General features: G+C 42.0%; 1 protein-coding gene across 3 annotated transcripts in view; it reads left to right on the top strand.

Moving 5' to 3' along the window:
• The first annotated feature begins 7,405 nt into the window (after positions 1-7,405).
• The window catches only part of LOC112052382 (lutropin-choriogonadotropic hormone receptor), a 44,210-nt gene continuing 33,810 nt past the window's right edge, over positions 7,406-17,805 (top strand). For 2 of the 3 annotated variants that reach the window (XM_052888821.1, XM_024091421.2), the window contains exons 1-4: positions 7,406-7,703; positions 11,991-12,194; positions 15,271-15,411; positions 16,746-16,817. In XM_052888821.1, the coding sequence (XP_052744781.1) occupies positions 7,555-7,703; positions 11,991-12,194; positions 15,271-15,411; positions 16,746-16,817 (566 nt within the window). In that variant the 5' untranslated portion in view covers positions 7,406-7,554. Of the gene's footprint in view, positions 7,704-11,990; positions 12,195-15,270; positions 15,412-16,745; positions 16,818-17,038; positions 17,330-17,805 lie in introns of those variants that run through there. The other variant, XM_052888822.1, reaches the window with a different exon arrangement.

Raw genomic sequence — 17,805 nt, 5'->3', positions numbered from 1 at the left:
AATAATTGTATTATTTGTATGTCTGTTGGTAGACCAAATAAAGAGAAAAAAAAAAAAAAGAAAAATACTCCTTTACGAACGCTCCTGATGGATGCGGTTCGCATAATATGTGACTGTCAACATGCTGATTCGATAACCAGGAGAAATTTTCTCTAGTTCGGTAAAAAAAAAAAAAAAAGGATGTTGTAGAAACAGTTGCAAAACATCAAAGTTGTCAGTTGTATAAGTTACTTTTTGGATAGTTTAATTTACCTGAAACCCTGAAATCCGCTAAGCTAAAATCAGGAGCCAAATTAATACAAATCACGCTATCGCGGGTCCAATTCTTCAAAAAACTGGAAGAATCCGGGACCGAATCGCAGGCAGCTGGTACCTCAGACTCCGAAGACGAAGAAGCCTGCAACCACCTCGTTGCGCAGTCGGTCAAGTACCTCGTCAAAGCAGTCACAGCATCAGCAGCGGAGATCATGCCACACTCGTCGCTAGATACGTAGGGTAAAGCTGGCTGGTCGTCTTTCCTCATTTTACAATGAGTGGTCCATGATCGCCAATGATTCATTGGTACTGTCTTACATTAAGGGTTATAAAAATCCTTTTACAAGTCCTGTTACCCAATCAATGTTACCTGCGGTTCGTAAATATTCAAAAACCAAAAAAAAAAAAAAAAAACTTACTTCCAGGAATCTATTCATTGTAGTAAATCATTATATTATCTCTAGGAGCTATTTCGGCGTGTAAACATAAATTTTAATCGCCGATTTTTCTGATACCCAACGAGAAGATGTGTTTTATCACAGTAGATATATTACAAGCAGTAGTTGGACTTCATACTAAAGGTGGAAACGCGAGCTATACCTACGCAGCTCGTACGTGGGGTGATCGTGGGGTGAAGACCGTTGCGACTGTGCCGCGGTGACGAACGCTGTGTATTGGATTTTTTGATTATGACGACTAGGAAAAAAGTTATTATTTTTATAAAGTTTGATTAATATTTTGTATTCTAAAGGCATAATTTAATAAATATATATATATATATATATATATATAAATAAATGCTTAAATGATAAAATTGTGTAAATAGGTAAATGACGTAAACGTTAATATAATATTATTAAATAATTATTTTATACTTTTTCATTTAGGTTGTTTTCTTTGGTTATTATGTAATACATAGATTTAAATCTTATGACATGTATGTTTTGTATACCTTTTTTTAAGGTAATAAAGAAGTTACGTAAAGAAGTTGTTTGAATTTAACAACATTATTGTGTTGCTCATACTTTAATGTATTTGAATAAAAAAAGTAAAGAGCCAGCTGATATCAATATACCTATCCAGATTTTTTTATTAAACTACTAGCGAACCCGGTCAATCTCAATTTGTTTTTTGTAGTTCCTTCCCTACATGCCAAGTCAGGGTCAATTTTTTATCGTCTATTCTATAGTGTGGGGGTATCGTTATCGGTATTTTTGTACATTACATAAGGGGTTAAAGTGCTAACATAATCTACGGAACCCTACACTGCGCGTGGCCCGACACGCACTTGACCGATTTTTTATTATTTGGTCACCTAGTGTGGTGGTAATTGATAGATGGCATCACCAAAATAAATATATGAAGGTCCTTCAAGATCATTGATTAGTATCAGCCTTATTTAAATCTACCAATAAAAAAACAACACGCATTTTATTGATCACTTCCTATTTTACTACAATTTACAAAGTATTTTATTTGTTTATTTAAAAAAAAGTATATTTACAATCACATAACTAAATGGAAACACAAAGTTGGCAAATGTAATTAAAATGCTGGAGGCAGGCAGCCCTATCACATGTTTACGGAGCGCGCGGCTGTAGGTATTTATTTCAAAAATATGGCCGAGTTATTATACTGCTTGTAATATATCTACTGTGGTTTTATACTTATCTTATAATCATTAAAACTTCACACTTTAAGTTGGAAGATTTAAGAACTGCACTTCAAAGGACTGCTACTTGAGTTTGGACTTAAAAGACTCATACTTTTTAATTAATGTTCATTGTTCATACAGATGATAGAAAATGATCTAAGATGACATATTAGATTTTAATTTGAGGACCACGATACTTATGAATATAATGTTTACCTTTTGGGTTAAACGCAGCTCCTTTCGTGTTCACGAAAGTCATGAAGCCTGTTGTAAAATTATTTCCAATGTGTGGTTATTTATGAACTATTTATTTGGACGATATGATGCTTATTGGCCAGAATCATTACGAATGTGACAAGAACTTTAATATAACTTTAATAAATAATTAAAAAAAAAAAAAAACCACTATACTTCTTGAAGCTTTGGGGTTTTTTATAAACATATAAACAAGGAGAAAACTAATCCTAATCTTTCAAACAAAATGCAAGTTTTTAGGATACATCTTAGACTCGAAAAAATTTCAGGTTTCTTTACAAGAACACAAAATCATTTTGTCCTTGAAGCGTTGTAAAATCAGAGATTTTGCCAGTTTTAAGGGTCTTTTAGTATCAACTTCTCCAGTAGTTGAATGTGGCTGGTTTTATATACCAAGCTTTTCTAACGATGCAAGTACTTCAATTTGGAAGATACACAAAATTATGAACATTTCATGAACGTTCCAGATAACTTAAAATCAGATTTAGAATGGTGGTCTTGAAAAATCAAAGTTCAGACTGGAATTTTTTTCTGATGACTCAACAACGGGGTGGGGAAGAACATGTGGGGACCAAAAGGCTAGTGGCCCATGGAGTGCAGATGAACGCAGCCGCCATACTAACTTTATAAAACTTATCGCGGCATTCATAGGACTAAACATGTTTGCCAATATCTATCGGATTGCCAAATCTTACTTCGCATTGAGAATACCCCAGCTATTTCCTACGTTAACCGTATGGGAGGAATTCAGTTTCCCCATTTAACAGAAACTGCTAAACAGCTTTGGCAATGATGCGAACATCGCACCCTGTTTGTTTTCGCTAGGTATATTTGTTTCTCGCAAAATGGTTTCGCAGATCCAGGAGTCCACAGCTTCTGATTACGTATTTACGTTCATATCTAGAGTTCTATGGACCCAGATGCGTATGAAATTAACGCATTTACAGTTTCTTGGTCATTTGTTTTACTTTTATGCGTTTACCAGGGATTGCCATGATATTAAAATCACTGCGAAAAATTATTTCAGATAAGGCTGGTTGATATAATGGTTGTACAAAGGTGGCCCACACAACCCCCCTTAAAAAAAAAATAAAATAAAATAAAAAAAAAAACAATCCAATCCCTTACTATTATATTTTAGAATTTAAACTATCGTGAGTGTTATTCATATTAATTGATTATGAAACACGGCTAAAACTCACGTTACTATTAAAGGCAAATGAAAACTTAATTTTATCTAATAACACATGCGCTCGCATATTACCCTGGTGACAGGAGTATTATCTGGGCGGCGATGCTGATGAAAGAATTTCCTTTATTATTTTTGGACATCATACTTGGTTCGCTCTCGGAAAACTCATAGTAAACAGTATGAAGGGTGCTACAAAAATCGGTTCAGTTATTGAAAAAAGAATAACTTGAAGTTATGCGAACCATCAATACCATATATTATTAGTTTTTTAACGCAATTGTTCAATGAGGGTGCACAATATGGTACTTTGGCTTCTTAGCTTAAAATTCAAAAATAAAATGTCTAATAACGATCTACTGAAACGTTTCTTCAAGGTTGTGTTTCAAGACCTTCTCTACCAATATGTAATCAAACTTGGGACCCCTCTGTGGTTTTGAATTATTTGGCAAAATGGTATCCCAATAAAAATTTATCCCTAGAAAAAATAGAGTACAAATTTTATCTATGTTATATTGAGAACATTGAATATAATAATTAAATGAATTGAATAGAATAATTAAAATAACCGATTTATTAAAAATATCAAAGTTTGGAACAACACAGCCCTTATTGATTTTATAATGAGCGTCCAGAAATTTGTGCTGGAAAAGCTCTCCTCGCATAATATCTCAAAATAAAAAAAATGCAATAAGAACGTTTTCTCAAAATAAGAAAATCGCTAAATATAATTAAAATAGCCTACGTGTAAATTAAAAAAAAAAAAAAAAAACAATTAAGCTTGTCGGAACTTAGACTTTGTGTAGAAGGATTAAAAATACTTAAGCGGAAAAGGCTTAAGCGGAACTGATATTTCATCGGTCACTGCGCATAGCATCAGGCATGCTGCCACATTTGCTGCTTACAGGCTGGAGGAATATAGACCTTATTAGAAAGACTGCAGGTTGGAGCTCTAGCTCTCAAATTTTTGCTAAGTTTTATAATAGGCCGATCATTCCGGAAACAAACAGTAAAGCAATTATGTATAATTCCACGACAAAGTACGCTGCTTTAAGTTTATTATATAAAACTAATACATAATCATAGGCCAAAAGAAAGTAATATAAAACTTATTGTGGTGCGTCCACTAAAATATGCTGTTAAATCACTTAAGAAATGTGATTAAAATCCTATATGAATCTACACTATTGTGTCCATGGTTTTACTGGTTCATATTTTACGAGTGATATCTCTAAAAGTCTACATGTGTCTCTTTGCTAATCTCGAGGAAGAAGCCTGAGTATAATTAGAGATTAAACGAACTTACCTGTAAGTGAAGTTCTATCCTAATTATGCGAAGGCTTCTTCCGAAGAGATTAGCAACCCACCCACCCTTTCCTTTCAAGTCTATAACCCTATTAATCGTAAAATATGGAAGGTTAACGGGAACATCTCTAAACTAAATGACAAACCTTTCGAGCGCGGGACTGAGATAAACAAAAGTACCCTTTAAAAAAAATTAAAAATAAAAACCAACGATTACTCTCAAAATAGTGTGAAATGGCTTGCGCTGCGCGTTACTACATGTGTCTCTTTGCTAATCTCTTCGGAAGAAGCCTTCGCATAATTAGGGTAGAACTTCACTTACAGGTAAGTTCGTTTAATCTCTAATTATGAAATTCAAACTAGCGTATTCTGAGAGCGCGGTTGTATGTAACTTTCAATTCTACGCCGTATTCAAAGACTCTTTTCGCTTGAGGTAAGTTCGAAATTTTTTCGGTACAAAGTCGAAGTAGTAGAAAAGTCTTAAATTATGAACGATGAACGAATTATGAAACGACGAACGAAAGATTTTAAGAACTGACGCTGGATCGTACCTATAGTAAGGCATCTCAAAATCGATAAGGCCATACTGGAAAGCAAGCTGTTGGTAGATTATGTTGGCTACTTGATTGTGTCTATGCAAGTATTCGCAGTTAGCAAGGTGAGGACACCCGGACACAATATGCCTGAGGGACTCCCTAGGACGATGACACGCTCGACAGATGTCTAGAGTGCCATCTTTCATAATATGACTTCGGTAGTTTCTCGTCTTTATAACTTCGTCCATAATTGTACAGACAAACCCCTCGGTTGCCCCAAAGAGGTCACCGAATTTCAATCAAGATACAGATGTAATTTGATCTATATCCGGCCCAGTAAGGGCCTTGTCCATGCAACTCCTTGCTCTTCAATATTGCTACACGATCTTACTCATTACTATAGGCTTCTTGGCCAAGGAATAGCGGGGTAAGGCCCGTGAGTATACATCAGGATACTGGAGGACATCCCGATACATACTCACATTCAACTTGAGAAAATGATCTCTGAGATTGCACACCTCACGATTGTGGAGGTTCTTGGCGTTCAAGAAACCACACACACACCTTTCGTGGGCGGTACAACCTCATTACTGATAAACGGTGGTGATGCATCCGGTATGACGTCAGCAGTTTGCGGACTTTACAGTCCAGGGAATCCAGTTCTGCTTGAGTTCACTTTATAATGCCAAAAATGTTTTTATGAGTAAAGGTATGACCCAGCTGTTGAAGGCACGCATCTTGTTACCGCGCGATAGAAGACTTTTTAGAACTTTTATCAGACGGCCAAAGAAGCGTTATATAGCTAGCTGTTTCATACTCCCTGCCTCAATACCAAGTGCTTCTGTCATTCCAAGGTACTTATAGTTCTCGCCTTCACGGAGTAATTTGAGAAAAACAGTTACGTAATTGTTGTTAATGTTAAATCTATACTTATAATAAATCTGTAGAGAGGTCAATTCTGTACATGAAATATATTTCCAAAATAACTATCAGGGGGTGATTAGTGATCGATACTGATGCCAAAAATGCAATCAGTAAAATTTTTGTCTGTCTGTCTGTCTGTCTGTCTGTCTGTCTGTCTGTCTGTCTGTATGTTCTTTATAGAAACAAAAACTACTGGACAGATTTTAACGAAACTTGGTATAATTCTACATACTCCTGGGCAGGTTATAGTATACTTTTCATTACGCTACGATCAATAGGAGCAGAGCAGTGAAGAGAAATGTTGAGAAAACGGGAGAAGTTACTCAATTTTTTAAGCTTCCGTCGCGTGTACAGCCTTAATGGTTAAAGCTACATAGAAATCATGTATGACGGAAATGTTCTCCTTAAAATTATCTATAAAAACACAACTGCATATATATGTCTATCTTTTATGGTTGACTCACAATAACACGTGTAACTCCCAATAGCTTAGCAGTTCGGAGCTTTCTAATTATATTTGTCTATTCTTATGTTTATAACACTCATCACTCATCCCTAACTAAAAAAGTTAACATTATTACCTATTCAATAAAAAAAAATCATAAAAATCGGTAAAGAAACACCAAAGTTATAAAAGAAATACGCTAAGCCATCGCGCGTGAATACTAATTCATGCTCGACGCGACTCGCGGGGGGGGGGGGGGGGGGGGAGAATAAATAAAGAAGTGCAGCCTTAATGAGTAGGGTAGGGGTAGTGTAGGGGTAGGGTAGGGGTAGTGTAGGGTAGGGGTAGGGCAGGGGTAGGGTAGGGTAGGGGTAGGGTAGGAGTAGGGTAGAGGTAGGTTAGGGTAGGGTAGAATAGGGGTAGTTGAAAGTTTACAACGACTTTCACGCGGACGAAGTCGCGGGCGTCCGCTAGTTTTGAAATATAAATGATGAATAAAGTTCCTTATACTTTTGTATATGGATGTCAAGGAGACGCGTGAAGCTTATTAAGATATTTTTTATGGTTTTCACCGGTTTCACTACGCTGCTTGTAAATATTCATTCTGGGTCATTATTTATTTTGTGGGTAGAATATCAATTATTATCCAGTAAATAAAATATCAAAGAATTATCAAAATCGGATCACTCGGTAAAAGTTATGCGCGGTACGTATAAATAAAATATATACGCGTCTAATGGAGAACCTACGAGAGATGCGTCCGTCCCTGCGCCCGCCGCCGCCGCCCGCCAGTCTGCGCCGGGCCGCCGCCGCGTGTTGTCGTGCGTCTGTGTCGTGTGTCGTGCGTCGTGTGTCGTGCGTCGTGCGTCGTGCGTCGTGCGTCGTGTGCGTCACGTTCGTCACATACGCGAGTGGTCGTCGCGCCGCGCTCGCACAGTGGACGGTTCAGTGCGCGCGAGCGATGCGGGCGCTGCGGCGGCGCGCGTGAGGCATGGCGGCGGCGCTGTTGGCGCTGCTGGTGCCGCTGCTGGCGCTGCTGGCACCGGGCGCGCTGGCGTGCGCGGAGGCGGGCGCGCGCCTGCCGTGCCGCGCCGCGCGCCTGCAGCTCCTGCCGCCGCTGCACGAGCGCCTGCTGGCCGTGTGAGTACTGCACGCACTTTACATCATTGTTATTGTTATACAATATTCATAATTAATATAGGAGAGGGAATCTGGAGCTTAGACCCACCACGCTGCTCCAATGTCAACGACAATAGCCGGTAGCCATGGCTCAGCGTGTTCTATGAGGGACGGGAACCCTGACATAACCCGGCTGGGAAATTTACTTCTGAAAACATTCTAAGAAAGAAAAGTATCTCATTATATCTCCAATATTCCAATTTGAATGATTAAAAAAAATAACCCGACTGCCTAATTTGCTCTGTATTTTATATAGCGAGAAATAAATAACTTTTTACTAACTGTAGGTTTTTTTTAATATGGCCATGATTTTGAAATCCGATTGACGAGCCCTTGAATTTGATATTTATTTGATATGGCAATATTCGAAAAAAGGTTTTTTTTTACCTTGAGTCTATAGCGTCTCACAGTGGTCGTGTGTGTTAAGACGAATCTAATGATATCTTAATTATGTAAATCCGTTTAGCGGTTTGGAAGACGTCAGGTAATAAAGAATATTGCACACTGGTACATACAATACATACAAGATACGCGCGAAAGACATTACCCCTCTTGCATTCGGGTAATAATATGAAAAGATGTGCGACAAAAGTCCAGCGGACGGGGATCGATCCCGCGACCTCTCGGCGCAGAGTCCTCCCTGGACTTGCACTCGCGGCTACCCTAGCCGACGCCCGCGGCTCCGCCCGCAACTAATTCTGACTTTGGGTGAGATTTTCTCGACAAACACGTTTACGTACCAAATTTAATATACCCTTATCTTTGTACCAAAATTAATCTAAATCGGTTTAGTAACGGTTTACTTTAGTTTTAAACAAAAAAATGTTTATTACCTACTACGAGTACCCCTAAATTAACCGTGAAAGTGAAAAACTGTCCGTTAAATACTTCCTCTCCGTTGGTAGTGAGATACCCGCATTACCCCGTTAAATACAAAATTACAATTAAATGTAATTAATATTCATAAATACTATTTTTCATGAATAGGTATTATTAATAAGGAATAGATCACACTACTAGTAAACACGTTCATAAGTTAATAATTATATTAGGCCAATTACCACCCAATTATACTATCCGTCTAGCCACAGAGTAAGTAACGATTAACTTTGATGCTTGTATAAACGAGCCAGACAGGCTAAAGATCCATACATATCACAACTGTGTGTCAGTTGTCGGGATCGAACCCACGGCCTCGGGTGCAGCAGGGTACTCGCACTGCGCCGCTGCGCCTGACGCGCACTGACTGGTGCTGACACGCGGGAGCGCGTTGAACTCTTCTCTATCGACATTATCGATGCGATCCAAATGATAATAATTGTAATTACAATTATATAATTTGTGTAATATATAAGTTGCTGTATATTATATTACAGAGTAGGTATTATTGTCCTGAATTTTATAACTTAAAACAATACTTGAATAGATTGTTTTCCAAAAAAAATATTATAATTTATAATCATATTAAATAATTAAATATAATTAATTTACTTATTAATTTTATTACTTATCTCCCGCTGCGGGACATTTGAGTGCCCAAGCAACCGGTGGTCAGGGCTCCAGAGTGAAGAGTGCCTCCTCACAATACGCGTCGTCTCAAGAATCACTGATAAAGGCTATTATTATTATTATCTATGAAATTTCCCGGTACAAAATAATTGTCTCTTCAACAACAACCGAGCCTCGAGCCGTCGGCTTCCGGCACTGGGCCTCGGCCGACAGCTCGACTCGGTAGCAGGCGGACCGAGGGAGCATCGCCACCAATTCCTCTACGGCCGTTTGTTACTGACAATTTTTCAAAAATAACTTAGTAGCTTGACCCAGGATTCGAATCGGGGAAAAAACGTTATATAAGCTAGTGGACCAACGAGTCAGTGAATGATAAATATTGTTTATTTGCTTTGTCATATAAAAAGAAAATCTGAATGAGATGTATTGAATAGCGCACGTCATTGAGCGCACATTACCATTCACTGAACACGAAGGGGAGCCGTCCGCTGCTAGTCACATCGTCCTATCCATTGCGTGGTATACTATTCCTTGTTCCTACGCTCTGAAGTTTTCATAACCTGGTATCCCTGTTAGCTACCAGAATCAAGAATTTTCGTAAATAAAAAAGTTGAGCGAAGTTATCTTCGCTCAACTTCGCTACTCACGGAAAACTAAACCATCATCATCATTCAACCCATATTCGGCTCACTGCTGAACTCGAGTCTCCTCTCAGAACGAGAGGCGTTAGGCCAGTAGTGCATCACGCTGGCCCTATGCGGATTGGCAAACTTTACACACGCAAACAATTGAGAAAATTCTCTGGTATGCAGGTTTCCTCACTTTGTTTTTATTCACCGTATGAGACACGTGATATTTAATTTCTTAAAATGATCAAAGTTGGACGTGCATGCCCCGCATTCGAACCCACACCCTCTGGAATCGGAGGCAGAGGTCATATTGGTGATTAGTGATCGATACTGATGCCAAAAATTAGCCAATCAGTAAATTTTTTGTCTATCTGTCTATCTGTCTGTATGTTCGTTATAGAAACAAAGACTACACTACGGATTTTAACGATACTTGGCACAATTACTCTTCACACTCCTGGGCAGGTTATAGTATACTTTTCATCACTCTACGATGAAAAGGAGCAGAGCAGTGAAGGGAAATGTTGGGAAAACAGGAGAAGTTCTTCCATTTTTACAGCGATATTAAGTGTAAGGGCTGGATTAAAGAGGTCTAAAGGCAGACGAAGTCACGGGCGTGCGCTGGTATCTTCAGTAAAATGTTATGTACTTCTGCGCTGCGGAACCCTGCGGGCGTTAAACACCCACGGCGAAGTGGCCGTGACGCGCCGATGATGGATGACGGCAATAACGCGCCGCGCTCGTTATCTCACCCTCACCCTCCAGCACCCGCGCACCCACACCCTCGCACCCTGGCACCCACACCGCGCACACACCCCGCGCCGCCCGCGAGCGACGACCTGTGCCGTCTGCGGACGAGCGGACGCGGCGCCGGGCGGATACTCCGCGTCCATAATACTCTAATTGAAAAACGCATTGCTTTTTCCCGAATAGGCGCCACACAGTATTTATTTTCGAGCATTTCAACTTCAAGCCTGTTAGTTTATAGCACCTTTGAAAAGTTACTTTAGTAAGGTTCCACTGTTTCGAGAATACGGAGTTTCTAATCATGAAGGCAATTTTGTTTTTGCCGCGTCGCATGAAGAAACATGTGACTGAGAGCCCCGTATGGGGAACACACTTACGATACAGAGACGAATATGTTATCACTAGCGAACGCTAGCGACTTCGTCCGCGTGGAATTTGGTTTTTCACAAATCCCTCGGGAACCATGGATTTTTCCGGGATGACAAGCCTATGTATTAATCCACAGTAAAATCTATTTCCATTCCAAATTTCAGCCAAATTAATTCAGAAGTTGCGGCGCAAGAAATACCAAACAAACATCCATAGTCATTCGAAATTCCATCTAAATGAAAACACCATTCTCACGGGTATGTCGACCATTCATAAAGTGCAAGCTATACACAAAATATACCTACTGACTTTGTAGAACTGAGATACCGATATACATGACCTTACAGGACCTTTGAAACAGTTTACCCTACGATCCACTATTGCTCTCGCATCTCTCAAACTGACTATTATCATTTGTTCCGAGCATTGGACAATTTGCGCAACAAAGTCAGTGATCTCCCTGCATGCGCTAGATAACGCCTGTTGAAATTGTATCTTGTGCTGCTCTCCAGATATTTTTGCATGGGGTACTAATATACTATTGTCCTAATGGGAACCTTGCGTAGATTAAGGCCTTTTTAAAGTACACGTTTCAAAGGTCCAGACTTACGATCGTCTAAGTAAGCGTATTTTATGTATTCTGGGGAATATACTCGTATTAGAAATCATATTCCCGTCGCCAAATGAGTAGTTTTTTAAAGGTTTGTCACGATTCCAGGTGTTTGGTTTAAGGGGACATAGTTTTTCAAATTTTACCCAAGTCTAATAACCATATTTTAGTCAAAAATATTCATAGACTATTGGGGGTCTTGACCTGCTACCTCCCAAAGTAAACGCAATCTAAACTTCATAGTCGCACACCGTACCCATGATAGGAGCAGGGGGAAAACTATTAGTTTTTAACAAATGTCGAATGTTTTGCCATCACAGGATATGAATCAATCTTATCCTGTATTGTTCTGAGAGCCAGGAGTGACTCGGTGTGTTGTTGCAGCGACGTGTCGCACAACAACATCAGCGCGCTGCCGCCCGACGCGCTGCTGGGCGCCGCCGCGCTGCGCGACCTCAACCTGTCCGCCAACCGCCTGCAGGCCGTGCCGCCCGGCGCGCTGAGCAGCGCGTCCCTCGCGCGGCTCTGGCTGGACGGCTGCGCGCTCGCCCGCCTGCCGGCGCTGCGCCTGCCGCGCCTGCACTACCTGTGAGTACTGCTCTACTGTACTGTACTGTACTGTGTGCTGTACAATGTTGGAAGGGATCGTCAGAGAAGAGGCGGGACCGGTGTACTACCAGGATCTCGTTAGCTCGGCGGTCAACTTCGGCAAGCTACGGGAGTTCGCGCATCGGTGGCACGCGAGGCGGAGCGCTCTGGACCGTTGACCACCGGTCGAAGGTGATGCATGGACCGCGGCGGGCAAGCGGATCTCAACGTCGTGTGTCGTCCAGCCCCAGAAGGGGGAGAGTGAGTATCAAGGGACAAGGAGCGAAAAGAGAAAATAACTTGTAGGGAGTCAAGAAGGCGTCCCGGGAACACGCAAAGAGCAAGTACCGGGCTCGCCCTCCCTCGATTCGGCCCAAATTACCGAGAGGTTGAAAGGGCCATGGGAGGTGGTGGGTTGCCCCTTTGGTTGTACTGTACTGTACTGTGCCGACCGCCTGCAGGCCGTGCCGCCTGGCGCGCTGAGCAGCGCGTCCCTCGCGCGGCTGTAACTGACCCTACTTAAAAGCCCTAAGACGCACTGTTTGTGAAATTTCTTCTAGGCAGGCACTGAAAAGATGTCGCAAAGCTTCTCGAACACTGCCCAGTCGTTGCATTTGATGGTACACTGATTTTCGGAGCTGCTTGTGCTTTAAGTTAGCATGACCTAGATATTCGAGTAACGTCTACAATTTCGAGTGCAAAGTTTACAACTATAACAGGGTGGAGCGTTACATGAGCATTACACGAAAGTTTGATTTAAGTTTATTTTAAGGCCCACATGGTGATAAACTCTGCCAAGGTCATCGAGGTACTAATGTCATCCAGAGTATCTGGCTCTGCTTTGACGACCACATCGTCAGCGAATCGCATTTGAGTGATGTATTCGCTATAGATGTTAATGCCAAATCCGTTCCAATCCAGAAGCTCAAAGACGTCTTCCGATGCGGCAGTAAGTAGCTCCATAGCTTCATAGAAATCATATCTCACTGTCGCACTCCTCACTGCATCGGAATCTGCCCCGTAACATGTTTCTGTATACGATTCGATATCTCTACCGTGTACTACCCATATAATGGTTTCTAAAGTACCTGGATCCTGTCAGTGAGTGAGCGGCCCTGCGGGTGCGTGGCGTGTGCCGTGGGTCGTGGCGAAGCCCCGTCCTGCGCGCGACGCTAACCGTGATGAATGAGCGCACCCGCCCTCCCCTCCCGCCCGCACGCTCCGCGGGAGACTTCACAAATTGAATTACTTCGCGTGGAAAAAAATACAATTAATCAGAGCTTAAAGTGATGCCGCACAGAACCGCGCGCCCCGTCGACACATCGCAGCTCCAGAAGTACGCTTCATCATTAACAACTCATATTCGACTCATTGTTGAGCACGAGACTCCTCTCAAAATGAAAGGAATTAGGCTAATAGTCCATCAAGCTGGCCCAATGCGGATTGGCAGACTTCACACACGTAGAGGTGTGCATTATACTCGTAATGAGTACGTTCGTTACTGCTGCGGCCATGCTCACAGCGGCTCACAGCATTGCTATGCTTATAGCGACCGACGCACCGTTGCTGTGTCGGCCTCGACAACACAGTCTCCGCTGCAATACCAAGCGACACCCTGCGGTGTGTTGCTCTGTACATAAGCGATGAATTTCCATTTGCCACCAGGTGAATTATCTTTTAATTCAGACTCCTTGAACTATTGAATCCTTTATTTAGTTTTCGATAGATATATTTTGTAAGACTATTTTACTATATTTTATTTATTTTATCTAAGTATACTAATATTATAAAGCTGAAGAGTTTGTTGCTTTGTTTAAACGAGCCAATCTCATAGTCCGATTTGAAAAATTCTTTTAGTGTTAGATAGCCCATTTATCGAGGAAGGCTATAGGCCTTATATTATCCTCGTTTTCCACGGGAACGGGAACCACGCGGGTGAGACTGCACGGCGTCAGCTAGCATTCATAATAATTTTCCATTAGGATTGCCTACAGCAGCAATGGCAACAACTAACAATAAAAGTGATCAAAAATAAAATAATTGAAAGGAGTGGTTCTTTTGAAGCGATCACACGTACTCAGTACAAAAGAAGCTACTTACAGCCGACGCTTGGGATACAGTGACGACTTGACAAAGTGAAAATGTATACAAAAGTATTAAGGGCCTCCCAGACATACCCGACTTAGTTTTTTTTTCATGCGGCGTCCGCGACTTCATCTGCTTGAACTTTAGTTTTTCACAAATCCCTCAGGAACCATGGATTTTTCCGGGATGAAAAGTCCGTGTTAATCAAGAGTAAAATTTATTTCCATTCCAAATTTCAGCCAAACCGATTCAGTAGTTGTGGCGTTAAAGAGTAACAAACATCCAAACAAACATTCATACAAACTTTTGCGTTTATAATATTAGTAGTATAGGCTTGCTAGTTAGAGTGCGCTTACCTAGAAGACGTTCACTCTTGCTTTGAAGGTGTTAAGTATCAGGAAACAAACGTCGGAACGGCATTCTAAATTTTTGGTGTACGAATCAGAACTGTAGAGGCTGTCGTTTCGTTGTTGTTGCCTGGACATCCAATGTATGCCACCGGTGGCGACGTCTTGCTGTTCTGTGGAAAGAAGAAGGAGGAACTAGATGGCGGATTTAGTCGGCCAACTTATAATTATTGTATATCTGCGGGAGCTCGTTGTGGAGCGGCGCCGCGACGGCTGCGACGCGACTTGTTTTCCTCCGCGCTACAGCTTCCGGTACACATCTGACACTTCCCACGTAATGAGTCGCTGGGACCATGCAATATCGCGACTACGGCAGTGCGTACATATGTGCCGGACTCCACAGGGGTGTGCTCTGACTTTAGATCGAATACAAGGTCAGGCTATGAAATATTGACTTTTTTTTACCGAAAAATTCGAGGGTGAGTTTCTCTCGGGTCAGAAGTTATTTGCCAGCATCAGAGCTGGCATCACTTCTTGTTTGGATTTGGAATCGCTTCGCGACTCGGCCGATTTGCTCTGTAATAAGCCAGTAGAAGATTTTCATTGATGCTATATAAGTAGTGACAAACGGTCGTCGTGCGCAGGTCGGCGGAGCGCAACTCGCTGTCGGAGCTGGCGGCGGGCGCGCTGGCGGACGTGCGCGCGCTGCGTGACCTGCGCCTGGCGCACAACGCGCTGGCGCAGGTGCCGGCCGCGCTGCGCGACACGCCGCGCCTCCGGACGCTGTGAGTACGCGGCCGCGGCCGAACACACCCAGCAGCACACGACACACTGGCCACTCGACTCGCACTTAGTAGTAGTGGTGGTAGTAAGTCAAAGTTTCAGTTAAAGTAGTCAGTGTAAAACTTATTTTTTGGCAAATTTGTATACAAATTATAAATACAATTTGTTTGCAAATACATTTTCCGCGTCTCTCACCACTCTCTGCTCCACTTCGCTCGCACTCCACAACTCTCAACACTGTAACAAAACTCAAACGATTGAACCGAGCCGCCCCGAGCGGGTGTGTGTACATGAGCTCAGGGCGCGGACAGGGTCTGCAGCCGGAACCAGTCCGTGAACTTGTCGTGCAGTTCGCGCGCGTGTCATACTAAATGATACAATCAGTAGATTGATACATACTTCACGAGTACCTCTACTACACTATTTATTCAACACTCCTATATATGTATTGTACAATTTGGTTTTTTATAATATCAATTTTTTATCGTACAATTGAGACATAATTTATATTTTATGATTATTTTATTTACGGATAAAATATTTTTGGTTTTATAGTGGACTCGTAATACCTTTTTCCAAACCAAATAAAAATTAAAAAAATACTTCTTATATCAGTCTAAAGGATGGCGTTTTTGAAATCTTTTTCACTTTATTTGCTTGGAAAAATTGCTTATATTCATCGTTATAGCAAGCTAAAGTTACTTTTACCACAGATAGCATTGCTTTTACTACCTAGACAGCCAAAGTAACTTTTTAAAATGTAAATTACTCACTCGTAATATTATGTTGCAAGCTCAATTGCAGGTGGTATTAACATCAATTATTTGTGTTATTGTAGTGGGGAGGTATCAGTGTTACTTTAAACAACAGGGTATTTGATGACTTGAGCTCAGTTGTTTGTTAGGCAGCGTAGACATCGTCACGCTGTCAAGGTCACAAGTCCTAGGACCTGTCACGTCACAGTTATTCACGGGATTCACTGGTAACATTGTTAATTGGTTAAGATCTTATTAAATAAGAGACAAATGTCGGTGGTCGTTGCAGGTTTTGAGTCTTTTTGTTAGGTAGCACAATCAGGAGTTCCTCAGGTTACGTTCGTCGGACCTATACTTTTCAATATTTTTATTAATTTTTATTACTGTTCATTGCTTTTCTAACCGTGAATTGCTACTTTAGGCAGATGATTTAAAAACATTTAAAACGATAAATTTGGAAAGCGTACAATTCTTCAGCAGGAACACTTGGATAGGTTGACTAAATGGTGTCTTACAAACAATAGGATTTGAATGATGAGAAATGTGACTGTGTTTCCGTTGATAGTAGACTTCTGTTGCAGCAACCTGTCGGGCAACCAGCTGACGGCGCTGGCGAGCTCGTCGCTGCCGCCGCTGCCGGCGCTGCACACGCTGTGAGTACCGGCTGCTCACGCCTACTGCTCTGTCCAACGTCTATGTGCTGTTGCAGCAACCTGTCGGGCAACCAGCTGACGGCGCTGGCGAGCTCGTCGCTGCCGCCGCTGCCGGCGCTGCACACGCTGTGAGTACCGGCTGCTCACGCCTACTGCTCTGTCCAACGTCTATGTGCTGTTGCAGCAACCTGTCGGGCAACCAGCTGACGGCGCTGGCGAGCTCGTCGCTGCCGCCGCTGCCGGCGCTGCACACGCTGTGAGTACCGGCTGCTCACGCCTACTGCTCTGTCCAACGTCTATGTGCTGTTGCAGCAACCTGTCGGGCAACCAGCTGACGGCGCTGGCGAGCTCGTCGCTGCCGCCGCTGCCGGCGCTGCACACGCTGTGAGTACCGGCTGCTCACGCCTACTGCTCTGTCCAACGTCTATGTGCTGTTGCAGCAACCTGTCGGGCAACCAGCTGACGGCGCTGGCGAGCTCGTCGCTGCCGCCGCTGCCGGCGCTGCACACGCTGTGAGTACCGGCTGCTCACGCCTACTGCTCTGTCCAACGTCTATGTGCTGTTGCTACAGACTACAGAATCCGTCTATTGTGACTCCGCTTATACTGACTGACCTTATGACGTAATTACACAATTAAGTTTGGTTTCATATAAAAATATTTGAATCAATCAATCAATTAATCAAAAATCATTTATTTCAAGTAGGCTCAGTTTACAAGCACTTTTGACACGTCAGTTGACTATTTGTAAAGACTCTACCACCGGTTCGGAAGGCAGGTTCTGCTGAGAAGATACCGGCAAGAAACTCAACAGTTGCTCTTTTGAAAAAGTCATACAGTATTATAATTTACATTTGATAACAATTAAAATTTCTTATAGTTTTATTTCCTGTGTGAAGGTGGAAGCTGATCCAATGGCCTCCAAGCGCTTTTATCTTTAAGGAACTCATCAATGTTGTAGTAACCTCGACTAAGTAAATGTTTTTTAA

The sequence above is a fragment of the Bicyclus anynana genome, chromosome 23 (assembly GCF_947172395.1).
Source record: "Bicyclus anynana chromosome 23, ilBicAnyn1.1, whole genome shotgun sequence".
NCBI classification, from domain to species: Eukaryota; Metazoa; Arthropoda; class Insecta; order Lepidoptera; family Nymphalidae; genus Bicyclus; species Bicyclus anynana.
Note: the sequence above shows the minus strand (reverse complement) of the source record. Positions and strands in the feature narration are given on the sequence as shown.